We start from the raw sequence: 20036 nt of genomic DNA on the forward strand, positions 1-20036 counted from the left end.
TGCTTGTGAACTATAACGACTATATTTTGTTTCTTTGACCAAGCATTAATTGTTAGTCAACTGAATTAAATGTGCAATCAATTTAGTTGGTTTGAAAGCTACTAATTGTTATAATTGTCTGATTACAGTTGACTATATTAGTAGCGTAGTCAACTTTGGGAGCGTCTATTTAACAAAAATCTATAAATAGACGCGATTCTGTTTTCTATAGAGACTTTTGGTAATTCTTATTGCGAAAATCTCACAATACACACTCAGATATTTTTCTAAACTTGAGTCTTGCTATTCATTGATAATTGAACGACTTTCAATAGCCATGATACTTACAATATTACGAAAATAAAAATAAAATCTGAAAATAAAATATCAACTGTCTTCAAAATAATATCTGCTTATTCTATCATAAATTTTTTCCACAACTCGGCTAGATGACATTTGTTCTCCATTCCTACCGAGTTGGTTGGCCACCTTCTCCACCCAAGTTATGTACTCGGTTATAATCTCTTTGGTCTCCATCTTCAACTGTTCAAACTCTTCTCTAAGAGCTTGTATTCGGACTTGTCTAACGCGGTTGTCACCTTTATATGCAACCTTCAATATCTTCCAGACTTCCTTTGCTGATTTGGCATTTGCTATTTTTTCGAATCCCGACTCATCTACTACATTGTAGAGAACATACAATGTTGACCCATCTCTTGCACGTGATTTCTTTAACGCGGTTGTCTGTGCCACCGTCTAATGTTCGTCCGCATCAGGTTCAACGTACTCGTCTTCCACCATATCCCAAATGTCTTGGGATCTCAATAACGCCTTCATCTGTAGGCACCAATTATCATAATTGGTTTTTCTCGTTAATTGTGGCACACTCATACAATTGACAACCTTTGCCATCTCTCGCAAAAGAAATCAAGCACTCACTTTTTCTCTCACGATGTTTGACTCTCTCTCCCCTCTCTTTTTCTCTTTCTCGGTACTCAGAGCATAAAGTTCTAATACCACTGTTGGGAAATTCTCACGATACACACTCAAATATTTTTCTAAAATTGAGTTTTGCTATTCATTGATAATTAAAGGGCTTTAAATAGCTGTGATACTTACAATATTATGAAAATAAAAATAAAATCTGAAAATAAAATATCAATTGTCTTAAAAATAAAATCTGTTTATTCTATCATAAAATAATATTCTACCTAGATAAACAGAAAATCATAACTACCCATCCTTATTTTAAATTAAATATTACTAGACCAAAACTAATAAAATAAGATTTAAACAAAATTATTAATAAAACCCTAAATTTAAGTTTATCCCAACAACTCTAACATTTTCATTGAATTGTTTCAAACCTTGATCTCTGCTAAAAGTGAAAAGCTCCAAGAACTCATCAAGAAGACCGTGGTGATCAATCTTTGAAGAGTCGCTTGACGAGCAAGTATTGGTGTGCGCTTAAGACTGCTTGATCATTCTGCACAGAAGGTGTTCATACATGATCAGATACTTCTCTCAATCTTGTGAAGATTGTGGCTGCCCTGTTGTAATTACAAGAAGAGGACGTGCTCCATTTTGGGAACTTTGAGGATTGTTCAATGTTGACAAAGATTACAGGAGAGGGGATATCTTGCTGCTGTTCTTTGGGTGTTGTATGCCTATATTTTGGTTAGAGGGTTAGAGAGGTGTTTTATATTTTGACGTAGAGGTCTCTATAGAAACCTTGTTGTAAAAACCTTGAGCATTATAGTGCATTTGCTTCCGTACAGGAAGGACACTGGATGTAGGCAGTTTGGCCGAACCAGTAGAAACTGCATTTGAATCTTCTATCCCTTAACTCTTTAAATTTCAAGTCGACTTTATATTCTGCATAGTCAACTATTTTCCGCTGCACTTGATTTATCTTTTTCATTGAGATTCAAGAAACTTTTGAAAATTTTATACTTTACGAAAAATACTTTGAAAAGACTCTGATTTTTTATTTTCACCAATTTACCCCCCTCTTGGTGTTGAAACTAAGTCATTCTATTTCCAACAATGTTGTAGGGAATATGCATTCCTTATGTATGACCAAGAGTATCTACTTTAAAGCTTTTATCAATTCAATAATCCATTGGAACTCACACTAAAATCGTTTTGCTTCATCAACTCCATGAGGCTTGCTTTGTCAACTTTAGAAAGAACTATATGAATCTATGTTTTACTTAGTTTCAAGTAAAGTCTCTATGATCAAGACGTGATAAGTCCAATCATTTGTTGGGATGTTGCTTGAAGAAGAGAAGTGCATTTAATGTATAGGGTGCATATAATGCATCTTCAACGCCAAAGCTATTCTAACACATGAAATTCATTCAAGTGAGTTTATAGTTCAACAACAAAAAGGGAATTTACAACAACTATTTTCTTCCAAGCCTGTACAAAACCATATTTTAAAAAGATGAGTTTTAATAGTAAAAGTGTTGAATTGTTGCCAAAACATTTCTAGGTCTAAATAGTTTTATAAAGAGGATTGTTTGTGTTCATTTAACAAATTAGTAAAAATTGTTTAACCTTATAAATGTCAAAAAGAGACAGTCTCTCTCTAATAAGTGAAACTTGTGGTTTGTTGATCACAAAAATATTTTTTTTTATCTTAAGCCACAAATGACTTATTTAAAGCATGTTCATGTTAATCTAGGAGTGACTTGTTGTTTAAAGAATGCTTGTGTTAAGCCTTAAATGTTGTTATTTAAAGAACACTCATGTTATGATAAAAGTGACTTGATATTGAAACAATACTAAAAGTTTTTTTGTTTAGAAGTGATTAAGTGTCAAAGAATACTTGACAAGTTAGCCAATAATGACTATGTTTTGAAATAATACTCCTACGACATTAGTTAATAATGACTATGATATGAAAGAATACTTATTTATACTTCACAATAATAGTCTATCCTGTGAAACTTTACTAATTAATTAAGAACTAAACATAGTTTACTATATTTGACAAATTAGTTAAAACTATTTAGAAATATTTCATTCCTTACTCTCTTTTATTACATAATATTTTATCTATATTAAGTAAAGAAGTAAAGCATAAATCAAAACTCATTATCTAATTATTTGTCATATAAACCATCATCTAACTGCTTAGTATTAGATAATACTTTGCAATTTTTTTTTTAAAGAATTTAAAATATAATTCAATCTTCTTTCATGTGTTTATCCTATTTTCGTAATTTATTTGCAAAAGTTGATTTTATTAAAGTATAAATAATTTTAGAGTTAATTTTTTTAAACAATTTAAAGAATTTGTGAGTATTCTTTACTCATTACCTTAATTTGCATAATTTCTATGTAAAAGTTTGAAAAATTAATTTTCATATTAAAAAATCAATTATAAGAAATATGAAACCTTAATATCCCACAATTACAAAAATAGTTAGAATATATTTAATTGTGATATATATAATTGAAATTATTCATATTATTTTATTAAAAGCTCACATTATATATTTATGAATAAATTTGATTGTCTAGGAATTACGATAATTTGATCACAATGATATTTTCATACGAACAATTTTGACATAACACGATAATCATGCCATTTTTTTAATTTGAAAAATAGACACTTTCATTTTCCATGCAAACATCTCTTGTAGTTAACATTATTAAGAAAAATTGGATGAATAATATTCGTTCATAGAAACATAGTTTTTTTATATTGATATGTCATTTTTTCAAATGAAAAAGAAATTACAAATCTGAAATATTAAAAAAAAACTATTTTTTATTCGGAAGTACGTAACAAGAAATCAATCATGGTTTAAACATCGAGATCTTTTGAAAATTATTCAAATGAAAAAGAAATTACAAATCTCAAATATTAAAAAAAAAAACTAATTTTTTATTCGGAAGTACATAGCAACAAATCAATCGTGGTTTAAACATCGAGATCTTTCAATTTTTGAATGTTTGAAAATACATTGGTGCGCGTGTGTTCTCCACATAGTTTGTAAGCATGTAAAAGCCCAGGACACAGGAGGGAACGCGCGCTCACTTATCTGCGAATTCAAACTTTATTCTCTCTTTCCCTCTTCGCTCTATCACACACTCTCACACCTCAGATCCATCTCCACAAAACCCTAAATTTCTCCTTCCGACATTCGGATACTGCAACCTTTGTCTCAACGTATGAACGAGGATTGCAATTCTGGAACAGCGTCGATGTTGTCCTCCCCCACGAATTCCAAGGTCAGTTTTTTTTTTTTCTTCTTTCGATTCTTGCTTTCAAATCTGAATCTTCTCATTCGAGCTTTGTGCTTCAGATCGCGGGGGAGAAGCGAGGAAGCACTCACGCCGAACACAACACTCATAAACGAGTCAAGATAAAAGATCTTGACTCCCTTGTTAACTCAGCGGGTAATTTAGCGTTTCATCCAAACTACGTCGTTTCAAGCTTTTCATAGCATGTGTTTTTATCTCCAAAGGATTCAGCTTTTCATCTAAATTCGGATTTAATTGGTTTTTTTTTTTTCTGTAAAATTCAATCCATATACTTTTATCTTAGTCTGAATTTTAATTTGGGATTTCAATAAATATTGTTCAGAAACTAATAGCGGTTATTCGGAGTTTAAAACCATCAAGGAAAACAATGTGCAGTGGTCGTTGGGTGCCTCGGAGTCTTCTCAACAAGGGAAAATAGGAAGGAACGCGTGTCCGGAAGTGGTGAATTTTGCGGCTAGTCCTTTGGATCTTAACGCTGAAGCATGCAAGAGCGGGGCCCATGTTGAGAATTTTTCCGAAGAATCTTTGACTGAGAAGCAAGAAAAAGGACATGATAATTTAGTAGTTTCAAGGGGAATTAATGTGGATCTGAATGCAGAAGATGTTTCAAGCTCAGTGAATTTGGAACCTGCAAGTTCCTCTAGAGGGCGCAATCCTCTTAAGATGAAAGATGTATCAGAGAGTGGAAGCTGTGTTGGACCTTTGGAGGAGAAAGATCCAATGACGAAATGGCAGCAAATGAAGGAATATGGCTTTTGGTCACCCTCTCACGCTGGTATTCCAAAGCCGAAACAACGTGGGAGGAAAAGTAAGAGTGAAATGCTAAAGAAAAAGATGGAACTTGCAAAGAGGGAACAGGTTAACCGGTTTACCAAGATTGCTGCTCCAAGTGGACTGCTGAATGAGTTGAACCCTGGAATTATAAATCATGTGAGGAATAGAAAACAAGTGCTTTCAATTATTGAGAATCTTGTAAGGTCTGAAAAACATGAAAGCACAAGCATGCCGAGCAAGCAAGCAGCACATCGAATACATGGAAGTTTAGACGTTAGTAAGAGGGATCAAGACAATGTGGCCGATGAGGAAGGGGTCCCACATAGCTCTTCAGGGAACAAACAAGCACGGAAGTTTCCTGTAACAGCGAATGATTCTTCTTCCCTTATTTTGGAGGGTAAAGTCCGTGATCATGACGCTAGCACTGTAGAGAAAGGAAGTCTTAAAAGTTGTATGACACAGTCAACAAATGTTATGGAGGAGGATGTTTTGGCTCTGAAATTGTCATCTGAAACTAGGGCATCAACGAGTTCTACCAATTTGTCAAATGACGAATCTTCTAATGTCACAACAGTTTCATCGCTTTCTCTAAAAGGCTTGTAACTGTTTCCCTTATGCTTGTGCATTATTATGCTCAGTTTAGTTTTTTGTCTTCTTTTATGCTTGTCTTTACAATACTTCATGTAATGCATAATTGATGCAAAGGATCAATTTTCTCATTCTTTTTAGAGTTTAAAATCTAGCAATGAGCGAACGTATTCTGAAATTAGTTTTTTACACTAGTGATAGATTGGGATACTGAAGAAAGATTCCTCAAAACAAATGATTCCTTGAGCCTTTTCTGATATGGCTGGTTCTGTGTTTTCCAGCTGCTACTGTTGCTTCTCAATGGTTGGAGCTTCTGCATCAAGATATCAAAGGGCGCCTTTCAGGTAAAAAGCCATATCCTTTTCATTTTGCTTAGGTTTTGGAGATGAGCTACTTACATGTTATTTTTTGTACTTTTTTCTACATTTTTCAGCTTTGCGACGAAGTAGGAGGAGAGTTCGATCTGTTATCACTACTGAGTTACCATTCCTTATATCAAAGGAATTTGCTAATAACCAAGATTGTGATCCTTACATTATGAAAATGTTTGCGGGACTACCCACTAGCCAAATTGCAGATTTGCATGGGGCAAGATGGACTGCTTTGTTTAATCATATGGATGAAGCACTTTCAAAAGAGGAAAAGCAACTAGTGAGTGCAAAAGAGATAACATTTTTTTTTTAATTCTTTTATTGTTTACTCTATACTTCTATTAGGTTAGTAAATGCTATAATATATGAGAAATTATGGGGGATGGAAAAGGTGTTCATACAGGCAAAGTCACGTATTATGGGGGATGGAATAGGTGTGCATACAAAAAATGTAACGTGCTGGTTGGTTTGTTTTCAGTTTATGGTTTTAGCTAGTATGTTTTAAGTAGGATTTGGAAAATGTTATACAGGTTTCAAAAACTGGTTTTTACCCCTGAAACGACTATAGATAGCTTTCGTTTAGGTATTGTCCCCCCTTTTTTCTAATGTATTTTTGTTTATTCAGAAATATAACAGAATTTGAAATCCTGCTTCCTTCTGCAAAATATTTTCTTTGTTTTTTATCCCTGTTCTTTCACACTTTACAAGTACAAGACTTATTTTTCTGGTCTTACTGATTATGATGGCTGCAACTTTGAGTGGGAATTATTTTATTACCTTTCATGGGTTTGTTTATGTTGATCATTTTTCTAATGTTGGCTGCCATAGCAAAGAAATACTTAGTGTGAATCTGGCTGAACATTGAGAGGTTTATTTCGTTGCTAGATTTTGGCACCATTCTTGCAAAGGGAGGCTTTGGAGATTTTGTGCAGATAATTAATTAGGCATATGCTATGCATTGACTTGCATATTTGCTATAAACTAAATTCATTTTTGTATATTTTTATTTTTTAGGGAGTGGGGGTGTAAGTATTTAATTTTTTTTAGCTATTAGAATCAAAATTAGGACTGCCCTTTGATTTTATTTTTTCAGTTTAGTGCCTTCGACCTTTTTGTAGTGATTATGTATAAGATACTAGCAAGTTTCTCTTTTGGTGCTAAGTGACATCAACATAATGTATTATTTAAATTTTTGACTGTTAGTTAGCAACTTAGCATTGTATCTCTAATTATATGTATATCAATCGAGAGCAGCAAATCCTTATTAATTTCTCTTTGTAATTTGAGAGCTGCTAATGGAAATCAATTTATGTTTAAGCATATATATTTTTTCTTTCTTAATTGTTTTATTATTTTAGTTTTCACTTTTACTTTCATATTTTGAGATATATTTTCTATTTCTATACTCAGGCATTCATTTCATAGTAATGGTCTTGACTTTAAATATTGAACTTATGAAATGCTAATTTGTGTTAAGGTTGTTGGGTAATTTTTTAGCTACAATTATTTTTTTCTTATAAATTTTAAAGTGTGAAATTCCTATTATGAATTTCTCAATCTTAAGTTTTTACTATATATATATATATATATATATATATATATATATATATATATATATATATATATATGTTATCAATTAATATATACTAGTTTATGAGGTGGTTTAACCTTTTATTTTATTTTCAACATTATCTAATACAACTCCTATAGGTATCAACTTAAGATATGGCGAATGAATGATAGTATGTAGGCTTGGATCTAGTAAAGATGTCATAGAAGAGTCTTATATGACCTCTACTATATAGTCATGGATTGTGGTAATGACTTATGCAATAATGTTAGTAAGGATGTTGATGTGAGAAGAGGTTTTACTATTGGGGAAACATCATGGTGTGCCATAGGGTTACCCATAGAAATAAATAGAAGTGGAACAAGAGTTGGGAGACTAGGTGTGAAGGACGACCACATTTCATGAGAAAAGTGAGTAGTCTTTAGATGAGACTCCAATGGAAATGAATTATGGATGAAGGGCAGGTGAGAAGTAGCGATAACCTTCTTGTGAGCAATGATAACCTAGGAAGACTAATTTGATGTACTATGTCAAGAGTTTTTCAAGGCTCAAAGTTAGATTCTAACACAAAATGGAGAGTTGAAGAAATGAGGACAAAAAGTATGAAGTGGTGAAAGAGGAACTTGGTCATTTAGAACGAAGAATGATATGTAATTAATGAGCTAATTGTCCATACATACATTGGCTTAGAATCGTGAGGGAATATTGTTGTGGAAGAAAAAAGTCCTCATAATGAGATGCATGCTCTTGTGCCTATACATTGTGTTTTGTTGAGGGTTGTGGAGAGAATGCTAATAAAGAATGTTGTTGGATGCCTAAAATGTTGCATTGATGAGGTAAGTTTTTTGTGCTTTATCACTGTGAAGAAATCGTATTGGTATAGAGTTCTTGTTTAAAGATAAAACTTCTCAAAGAGAAAATAACTCGTACATACATTCCATCAAACATAATCATGTACGACAAGAAAAATCATCATAAACATGGAAAAATGTTTAAAACTAGATGCCAGATGGGTGATGTCATAAATGGCGTTGTGTAGAATTGTGTATGGTGAACCAAGTTGTAGGGTAGTAAGAGAAACTTGCTAGTAGCGTATTGTAAATGTTAGATATTGTTAAACAATGGTAAGCTAATAGTCTAAGAGATCTTTGTTGGAAAAACTATTCAGCAAGCATAGGGCGAAATGGATATACAATGATTTACTAAAATTAATTTTGAGGATAGTTAGTCTACTTGGCAATCATGGTCACAATATCTCAATGTTTAGGAGTCATTAGGGCAATTTTGATGGCTGCAATTTTGGCAGTGCACTGAATTGTTTGGATAGGGCAACTCTGATAGTGGAGTTGTCAGCTAGAAAGTTCAAGTTGTCAGCTAGAAAGAAAGTTCACAGTGTTGTCGAAAATAAAAGGAACACAATTTTCAGAAATATTATAGATAGTAGGTTCACAGGGAAGGCAAAATTTTGACTAGGCTTTAGATACTATGTAGAGATAGAAGCTTGAATCATAAGATTGAATCCTTGTGCGTATCAAGCACAACAACGAAACATATTATATATGTCATGTACATTCGATTATACAGAAATAAGCCTAGGCCCATATAGTAAAATATAATAAAGATAAATGAAAGAGACTATAAGAGAAATTGAGAGAGCATGAAAACTCTCCTCATATGCTCTTATTTATATTGATAGGATCTTGATACAATGTGTATATGGAAGGTCAAAGAGCAATCATGGATACTTAGATACAAATATAGGTATGGCTAGTAAGTATATAGGCATTTTCCCAATACAACTACTTCCTAACTATATTTAATACCTATTCTAACATTTCTCCACAAGTTGGAACATACAAATTGTATGTACCAAGCTTGGAACAAATAAAATTTGAGGTCTCCTAAATGATTTTGGTAACGCATCTGCAAGTTGATCATTTGATTTAAAAACTTAGTACAAGTGACAATCAATCTCAATGTATTTAGTTTTCTCATGGAACATTGGATTATAAGCAATGTGGAGGAAAACCTAGTTATCACAACACATCTTAAAAGTTAAGTTCTTGAAGGAATTGTTTTATCTGTATGAGTTCACAAGTAAGACACCATTGTCTTATATTCAACTTTAGTTATTGATGGAGCAACTACATTTTGTTTTTTACTTTTCCAAGAAATAATATTTCCTCTGAGTAAAACACAATATCCAAGTAGTGGAATGTTTGTCTGTTAGGATCCTTCTTAATCAGCATCACAATACCTAGAGATTTGGGTATTTGTTATAACAAACCTTGTCCTGGAGCCTTTATGAGATATCTAAGGATATGCATGACAACATTCCAATGGCTAGTTCAAAGAGCTTGCATAAACGGATTAACCACATCAACTATGAAAGACAGATTGGCTCTAGTGATAGTAAGATAAATAAGTTTTCCAACCAATTTTCTATATCTTTCTAGATCAGAGAAGTATTCACCTTGTTCTATCATTAATTTTATATTTAGGTCCATAGGACTATCCATCGATCTGCAATCAAACATACCTGTCTCTTTTAGGATGTGTAGAGCATACTTCCTTTGAGAGATTACAATACCTTTTGACCGAGCTACTTCAATACAAAAGAAGTATTTTAGGCTCCCAAAGATCATTAGTTTTAAAATGTCTACACAAGTGTTCCTTTAGTTGGGATATTCTAGCAACATCATTTTTTGTAATGACTTATCATCATCATATACTATTCAGTAAACACATTTCCCAGTAGAGGTATGACAATAAACAACTGAATGATCTACTTCACTACGTTTTAGCCTAAACTTTGGAACAATTGAGCTAAATTTTCCAAATGAAGCACATGGCGATTGTTTGAGGCCATAAAGAGTTGTGCAATATACAAACCAAACTAGACTCCCCCTGAGCAACAAATCTAGGAGGATGTTCCATGTAGACTTCCCCTTCTAGATCTTTGTGGAGAAAAACATTTTTAATATCCAATTAATGAAATGGCCAATGACGAATAACTGCCATGGAAATGAGTAGTTGAAGACTACTCATTTTGGCCACGGGAGAAAAGCATCATTGTAGCTAAGGTTGGAACTGTTAGGAGAACCACACTCAACTAATGGTATAGGGAGGACCTCTTGGATGGAAGAAACATCTTGGACAAACAAAGAGAAGAAAGGAGTCTGTTCAAAGAAAATGACATTAGCAAGCATGTAATACTTGGTTTCAGAAGAGTAACAAAGATACCCGTTTTGTAGTTGAGAACATCCTAAGAAGACACATTTAATAGCATGAATAGAGAGTTTATCCAATCTTGGAGATTAATCATGAACAAAACATATACAACCAAACAAGCAAAGGGGAACATGAAAGAAAGTATCATTTGATCAATAATGGAATAAGGAACCTTATGAAAGAGAGAAGAGGATGACATTCTATTAATAAGAAAACAAGAAGTTAAGATAGCATTGCCCCAATGATGGACCGATACATTGGCACCAAGTAATAAGGTATGAGTAATCTCAATCGAATGCTTATTTTTTCTCTTTGCAAAACCATTTTGTTGGGATGTGTGAGGACAAGTGGACTGATGTAAAACGCCATGTGAACTTAAAACTCTATAAAAATTAGAGAAGTACTCTTTGGCATTGTCACTTTGTAACATTTTAATTACTTGACCAAATTGATTTTTGATTTTATTCAAAAAGAATGTAAAGATAGACAAAAGTTCAGAATGCAATTGGAAGGTCAGACTCAGTTGTCAGGGTCGGAGGAGACAAAAGAGTTGTCACTTGAATTGAGTTACTTTAAAGGTTATTGACCAATTTAAGGACTTGGCTAATTGACTTAAAGAAATAAGATTGAAAGGATACCATGGAACAAAAATAACATATTTTAGATTTAAGGAAGGAGAAAGTGATACTTGACCAACTCCCTTGGAGGAGATTTTAGAGCTATTGGCTAAGGTTATGAAATGAGGATTATTTGGAAAGAAAAGGGATGAGAACAAGGAAGTATTACCAAAAATGTGGTCAGAGATACTTGAATCAATTATTCATGGATTTTGACCTTCCATGGATTGTGAGATGCAAGTAGTTGAGAAGCTGGGATTTAGATGATTGTGCTAAATTATTAGATTTCAACCTCAAATTTTCTTGGGATTTAGCAACATTAGAGACATTAGTTGTCTTATTAGGAAAGCCATGTAAAGAGAGAGAAATAGCGGGCCCATAGGTTTCCATTGGCAGATAAGAATAAAACAATTAAGGTAGATAAAATCCCTGGGTGACATTCAATTAGGATGCTCTTTGACCATGTTGGAATGAAGTTCCTACAATCATAGTAGAGACAAGGAGTTCCAATAAGACTTATGAGGGCAGTGTGATGAAGCTTAAGTGAGAGGAAGGCGGTGCGTTGATGACATGTGTGACAACATGTGGATGTGAATAAGCTTCCAAGATTAACAAGGTTCACCATCACTCGGAAGGATGCTCCAAATTCGAAGGTTTTCGAAGAGAGTAGAGGCGAAGAATGATGGTTGACTATGGTAGAAGATGGAAAATTTGCCGGAGACGAGACTAGCTGAGTGGGATCAACCCGTTCTAATAGCAAGTTAAGATAATTAAAAGAGTAACTGAGAGAGCTTGAAAACTCTCTTTATATGTTCTCATATATATATTAATAGGATCCTAATGCAATTTGTATAAGCAAGATCAAAGATCAATCATGGATACTTATATATAGAGATAGGACAACTAATAAGTATATAGCTTTTTCTCAATACAACTACTTCCTAAATATATTTAATGCCTATTCTGACAAATACATTGAACAATAACTTTGATTTCTTCTTCAATAAAAGTTCTGTTTTTGTTCTCTATAACATGGAATTTAACATACTCATCATCAACAAATAAGCAAAAGGGAGTAAGATTATCTAAATTTTCTGTTACCTCAAATTTCTTATAAGCTCTTAAAGCTTGGAACTCTTTCACTAGAGCTTTCATCTTCTTAAATGTTTGTAGTTGGTGTAGCTGGTGGGGTAGTAGGTTCCTATGTTGCTTGGTTTATCCTTAATTGCTCTTAGTCATCTTGTAAATATGGAAAAAAGTTGTACATTCCATCATGTGGTCCCCAATCCCATTCTCCTAGACTGAAAACATGTTGAGTTATGATTGTCTTCCTTGTGCTATTGTCAAGAAGCACGCAGTGAATTTAGCATTTATTTAGGAAAATTTATATTTATCTTTTGTTCTGTTTGTTTGGTTGGTTAGATTTGATTCTGAATTTAATATTAGGATATTGTAACAAGAATAAAATCCTACAATTATAGGGATTTACTCCCTCTCGGATTGTTTACTGTTTTATTTTTTAATTTCTGTTTTTATCTCATAACACATGTATAAATATAGGTCAGCTGACCTAATAATTGTGAGTGAGAAATAAAGAAATTATTCCCTTCTAAGTTATGATCATAAAGCTTGTAGCCGTTGGAATTTGAGTACTAATTGATGAAATTGTTCTTGATTTTATCATCAAACTTGCTTCTTTTCTCATATGGTATGTGCACATGAGCAATGCTTCTAACAACTCTTAGATGGGCAATGCTTGACTTCCTTTCCATTCTTCTTATGGTTTTTTTTTTTCCTTACATCTTGTTGAGGCCAATTTGAAAGATAAATTACATAAGCTATTGCTTTTCTCCAAAACTTCATTGGTAGTATCTTGCCATGTCTAGAATTGTCTCGTACATCTTTTTGTCACTCTATTTTGTTAAGGGTATCTAGACATTGTTAAGGGTCATAGGATTTGTTGATCTTAACCATACTTTTGAAATTCTTTTGATGTGAATATCTCATGCTTTTTTTATATTGTTGGAAGTCTCATATCGACTATAGATAATGCAAATTTATAGTATACAAGAGGGTGCAAATCTTACTTTACAAGCTAGTTTTTTAGGATTGAGTTAGACTTTAAAGTCTACTTCTTAATACGGTATCATGGTATCATAGTCATTGTTAGAGCCTATTCTAATGAGATTTTTTGTTTGTTGGACATATTGTTCTACTCGCTATTGGGTCGCTATCAAACCACCTATTAATGTCTAATCCCATGTTTGAGATGTAAATATCTCTACGTGAGGGATGTGTGTTGGAAGTTCTACATTGATTAGAGATGAGACCAATTTAGAGTATATATATAGTTGCAAACCTCACCTTATAAACCAGTTTTGTGGGATTGAATTAGGTTTACAGTTTACTTCTTAACAGATATCAAGGCAACTTTACTTCTCAATAGGGGCATTGAACTACTTGAAATTCTCAAACACCTTTTATTTATACTTTAAAAAATACACCTATGTTTTGTTGAAAAATCATCAATGAATAGAAGGAAATAATTACTCTTATCAAGTTGGCTTGATTTGGCTACTTACTCTTGTATGTATCAACACGTTGAGTTTCTTTCTAGTGCATCCATCTCTTCCCTTATGGCTTGAGTCCAATGTCCACTTTTCATGGCTTCTTGGATTGTGGTAGGAATTTTAGTGGCATCAATGTCAGCGACAAAGCTTCCATGTCTATTAGAGAGATTATCAATGCAAACATATTGAGAAATAGGATATTTAACTCAAGATCCGTTTTCCTTTTCCAATGCAATGGGTAAATTATCAACAACACTTTCCTCCTCATTTGTTACCTTTAGGCTCCTCATTTGATATTTATTTTCCAAAGAATTTGTCTTCTTTGCTACCAGTTGGTTCTATCCCATTTGTGGTAGCTCCATCACTTAATTCTTAGGCATTCTGCCATGACAAATAAGGTAATGATAGAAAGGAATTAAATCAAAAGGGAAAGTGGACGGCCGGTGGCGGGCGGCAGCGGGTGGTAGCGGACAACAACACCGAACAAATGCAAGACAGAAACCAGAACGGGATCGACTTACTCTGATACCAAGTTGCATATGTTAAAACTCTCTTGTGTTCAATATACGCATAGGGTCATCTATTTATAATAGAATAAATATGGGTTAAGCCCAAAATACAAATAAGAAATAATAACAAATTAACTAATAAAGATAATATATCTAACAAGTTTGAGGTTTTTTTTAATCCAAATCTAAACATTTCCTTGTTGATGATTTCAGGAGTGTTGGTTGAATCAAGTGAAAGAAAAGCAATTGTTGTGTGACCAGGGCATTCAACATGTAAACTGGAGTGTGGCTTTTGGTTTACAACAGCTGGGAAATTCTGAAAACAACTCCAGGTAAATGTGTTAATCACCTGTCATAAAATTATTTTTTATCGATGTTGTAGACTTGGTACTTTTGGTTAGGCTTGTCCCTTTAAACTAGAAGTACACGAAGATAACCTCCCAATATGGACTTTATCAGTATTTGGTATTTAGGAGAGAACTAGACTTCTGAAAAAAGAAAGCAAATTTAATTTGTTGTTAGCCATCTGTTCATTATAAATTAGGGAAATAAAATAAGAGTAAGATTGAAGTACACAGCATTCTGTTGAAATTTATTTCAAGTTTGTAACTAATCCAACATAAAAACGTTGTAAAGCAGGAAATTTTTTTTTTTTAATTCATATAGCTTGTGATGCTGTAATTTAATCATTGTGCTTATGTAGTGAATTGTTGCATTAATATAACGGGAAAAAATCTTAAACTATTCGTTGCTTTCCTTCCTTTAGTGTCATGAATTTTATGTTTGCATATAATGGCTTTTTGATCTCCATTGAGTTACTCTTAGAAGAGATTGTGCACATCTATTTTATACTATTGAACTGAAACAGCTTTATGCATTTTCAAGAAAGACTACTAATTCTGTTCCCTCTCATGCATACTTATGCACTGTACAGGATCTTTTGTTCTTGTGAAAATTATCACTTTCTACATAGGATTAGCAATTACGTATCTTAAGTTTGTTGCTCTATTATGCGTTAAATTTCCCGTTTAGATAGTGAAATAACTGGGTTTTCCTTATCTTTTATCACGGACGTTTGGTTCAGTTTAGATTGTGTTCAATATACTTTTTACCCATGTTTATTTGCCCTGAATTTGATGGTAATCATATATTTGATTTAGAAAACTTAATCTGTGTTTATCTTTGAAAATGAGTCTTCGACACCTTTTTTAGTGCTTTTTGTGAATACTATCTGTGAAGTTTAGAAGCATTAAGCCATTTACAGATTGTATTTATGTTCCTGTTTTCCCATCAATCATGCATTATATATTGTCCAGAATTTTATACCAATGTAGAAAATCTTATTTCTACTATAACTGTCAGAAATTTGACAATTTTGATATTCTGTGTAGAGCATCGACATTTAATAGCTCCGAGAAAGAGTTAGCAGTGAATGCAGCTGCTGCTTCCATATATTCAACATGTAATTTTCTACTGTCTGAGAGCTAACCTGTATCTGACTTAGAGTTCATGCATCTAATTATTTCATATCTTTTAATTTTTCGTAATTTATGAATTACTATCAATTGCTAGAAAATGTCATGGACACGTAGAAAAACTAAAATATAGGCCCCAGTGTATGAGAGAATCTTGATAATTACGATTGTAATTTAAGTTGTGGAATATAAGTTATTTTGTCTGTCGGTAAATTTGAATTTTGATATCTCATTACTGACAGCCATTTTCGTTAATGATAAGATGTCCCTTATTTAATACAATTCGTTTAGGTTTTGTTTATTTACTGATAAAATTAAAAGTGATTCTATAAATTGAAGTGAACTTAAGGGTATTTTATTTAACATAAAAAAATCCTTTATAATGTTTAAAAATTAGACCAAACCCCCGACTGCCCAAGTGCATCTTTGAATATTATTACTAGATTTTCAATAGTTTCGTAAAATCAGAGAAATTTTGCCATAACTAGGTTTCTTTAAAATTAATTACTGAAACCATAGGACTCCACTAAATATTTCTGAGCCAAATAAATTATTTGTATCTCGATATTTTGTGATGTCTCTTTTGAGCCAACAAAATATTTCTTCGGCCTTAGTTGGGCTGCTACTTTGTGCATCTCCCCTTTTTTCTTTCTCCTATAAAATATAATATCTCAATTTAACCCTTTATTAAAAAATATTAAAAGCTCAAAAACTATAATTTCACATTTCTTTCATTTCTTGCACCTTGAAATTCTCTGCACCTTTCTCTCTTTTGCTTCATTTTCTTCTTTTATATAAAGTGATTGAAAGCTATTTAAGCAAATTGATGAAGCTTTTATGGATATGAAGAAGGTTTAAACCATTTAAATGTCCTTATTTTCGTTTGGTCTTTCTACTTTGGTCTTTTTTTTAAAAATTTTTCCAATTGAGTCCTCAAAACTGCTAATTTGAAACAATTCAGCCCTTGCCATTAAAAATCGTTAACAATCGTTTAAGTATGGATGACGTGGCATTAAAAATAAATTTTATATTAAAAATTATTAATGAATATTCGTGTTTTCAGGATTTTAGAAGGGAAAAGTGGGAATAAGAAAAATTTTCTTCTTCCTTCCCATTCTCTTTCCATGGCTGTTATCAAAGCCTTTCTCTTAAAAGAAAAAAAAGGCTAAATGTGATAAAAATCTCCATCCAGACCAGAACAAAATGAGAAGGTTACGCCCTGCACTCCTTCACATCTTCATCTAGCAGGACCCTTGGGGAATGAACTTATCAAAGACGCGTTTAATTGCTTGAAAAAAAAAAGCACCACAATCAAATTGATTTTTGCTTTGAAATTGGAAGCAAAGGCTCACGGTCACAGCACTATCCTTTAACACATTTATTTACTTTTAGGAATGGGATAACGGGGAAGCTTCGAAAAAAGATTATGGGCTCATTCCATTTTGGAGGTGTGCACCATCTTGGATGAATGTTCCACCTCATCGTTATACCCCTCTCAAGAAAGCTTGGATGGATATCTATACTCCCATTTTTGAACAAATGAAAATTGATGTCCACATGATTTTGAAGGCTCGTAGAGTTGAGCTGAAGACAAGGGCTACAAGGACATGGCTTTCACCTCCTTCCTGGAAATAAAATCATTAGGGTTTTTAAATAGGGAAACCCTTTTTCATTTCTTCCCCTGTTTCCCTCATGTCCTTCACTTCCAGATTGGGGTTTCCTTTTTTCTTTTTTTTTTTCCTTTTTGGTTTCCGAGAGATTGAAATGGTGGTGGCTTAGCACTGCTCTGTTCGGCATCAGACAACACGCGGTTGTCTTTCTTGAGGAGGGAGAGCGAGGAACGTTTCTCGTTCATCGGAACGTCGCCGTTGGCCATCCACACCACCACTGTGCTTCTCCGCCTACGAGAACCCACACAGACCACACACAACAGAATCTCATTCTTACCTCCAACTCCAACTTCATTCTTCAATAAGAAATACCACCAAAAATAGAAATCGATACCCATTTTCCTGCAACACATAGTCCTAACCAAAATCCCAAAAACCCAAACCCAATCAAAAGCACAGAAACAGGGTGAGAGTCGGCGACGTTGTCTGCCTTTGCTGGCGGCGTTGATTTCGAATTCGAATAGGAGAAAGGGAGAAAAGGGAAACTCTTACTTTCAAACCACGCCGGATCAAAGGTTGACGAAAGGAAACTATTCCCCTAGGTTTGTTTCCGGCGAAACGCCGTTAGCTCGATGAGTGGCTATTCTCGCAGAAAGAGAAGAAAGGAGGAAAATAGAACTTGGTACGGTGATCGGCAAAGCTTGTGACGGCGTTCGACGCTACCGGCGACGACCTTGACTTGGTGGCAGGAGAACCCTTACGGTAGTTTCAAAGAACCAAAACGCCAAAACGCAGGAGCGAGAATGTAAGGAAGAAGAAAGTGTTTCGTATTCCCACTTTGCCCTTCTAAAATCTGATTACACGAATATTTATTAATAAATTTTAATATAAAATTCATTTTTAATGCCACATCATCAATACTTAAACGGCCGTTAACGATTTTTAACGGAAGGGGCTGAATTGCTTCAAATTTGCAGTTTTGAGGACTCAATTGGAAAAATTTAAAAGAAGGGGACCAAAGTGGGAGGACCTTACGAAAATAGGGACGCCTAAATGGTTTAAACCTATGAAGAAAGATGAACGAAAGCTATGAATTGATGAAGGAAAATAGGCGTGTAGAGTGAGTTTTGAGATACTCTTAAAGAGGTTAGACCAATTTACAAGTAAAAGATAAGGAGAAGTATTGATAGAAGACTATCCTAAGTAAACTAAAAAGAAGACAAGATACAATTTTGGCATAAATTCTCCAACATATATTTCAAAATTTATTTACAAATGATAAAGCACTCCTTTTATAGGTGAAGGAGTGACTCTAGAAAGGAACTAAAGTTCATGAATCTAAAGGAGGTATTTTGAACTAACAAAGGTTCTTGAAGCTTCTCTTATCCAAGTGCAAAGAATGGGAGCCTTTCCTTGAATATTTGGCCAAGTGAATGCATGAGAGCCTTTCCATCCAACCAACCAAGTTCTAGAAATGTACCTTAAGGCTTTAAGCAAACCAAAAGGGGCATTCTCGCCTTACCAAGGCCCATGGATGCTAAGAGTCCAAGAACTAGCTCAATTGACAACATCGTGACAACTCTAACTTTTGTTGAATATTTGACTCATAACTTTCTCTCCGGAACTCCAAATGAGTTAATTTTTATTTTGTTGAAAACTAGACTCAATGTGCTTTCATTTGACTATAAAAACATGTTTTCTAGACCTTTGAGTTGGATGCAGTTAAATCTTCAAAATTGTCCCTATTTACTAAGCTTCCTTGATGTGTAGGTCCTTCGCTCAAATACAAGGCCTAAAGAAAGACATATGTACATGTTTAAAAAGATTTAAAAAAAGGGAAAAATAAGCTTGAAACACAATCTTCAAAATATTAGAGTCCTTTTTCTTCTTCCATCCTCCTAACATTGGTTCAAGTTGTAGTTCTCTGGATGGATCTCCATTAAACTCTGCAAATAGGTTTCCATTACAAAGTTGTGTAAGATTGAAGCTCAAATCCTGAATGTGTGATGAGAGGTGAAAGGAAATTTGTAAATAAATAATCATAGAGAATTTGTTTAGGTTATTTAAAAAAGTAAAAAGAAAATTTAAAATAAGGTTTCAAAAGGTATTTTTGAATCCTCAAACACTTTTGAGAGTATTTATTTTGAAATTTTTGTTTCGAAAGATATTTCTGAATCCAATATATATATATATATATATATATATATATATATATATATATATATATATATATATATATATATATATATATATATATTTTAAATTGAGTGTTTTGAAATATGTTTTTGAATATGGAAATGCTGTCCATAACAATTATTTTAGAATTTTTTTTTTATATTCTCGAATGACTGTTTTGAAAGGTATTTTTAAATAAGAAAACACTTTTTAAAATAATTATTTTAGAATATAAAAAAAAGGTTTTTCAAATAGGTGTATAGTTTTTCAAATTTAGTAATGGTTTCTA

At 33.2% G+C, this 20036-nt stretch overlaps 1 protein-coding gene across 1 annotated transcript; it reads left to right on the forward strand.

Annotated features, from left to right (window-relative positions):
• Positions 1–3923: 3923 nt before the first annotated feature.
• On the forward strand, positions 3924–16239 carry LOC106763103. The gene is made up of 7 exons (XM_014647282.2): positions 3924–4224; positions 4299–4392; positions 4580–5626; positions 5901–5963; positions 6053–6270; positions 14701–14819; positions 15879–16239. The coding sequence occupies exons 1-7, from the start codon at positions 4165–4167 to the stop codon at positions 15973–15975; spliced, it is 1698 nt and encodes a 565-aa protein (XP_014502768.1). The 5' UTR covers positions 3924–4164; the 3' UTR covers positions 15976–16239.
• Positions 16240–20036: the final 3797 nt, after the last annotated feature.

The sequence above is a fragment of the Vigna radiata genome, chromosome 6 (assembly GCF_000741045.1).
Source record: "Vigna radiata var. radiata cultivar VC1973A chromosome 6, Vradiata_ver6, whole genome shotgun sequence".
NCBI lineage: Eukaryota > Viridiplantae > Streptophyta > Magnoliopsida > Fabales > Fabaceae > Vigna > Vigna radiata.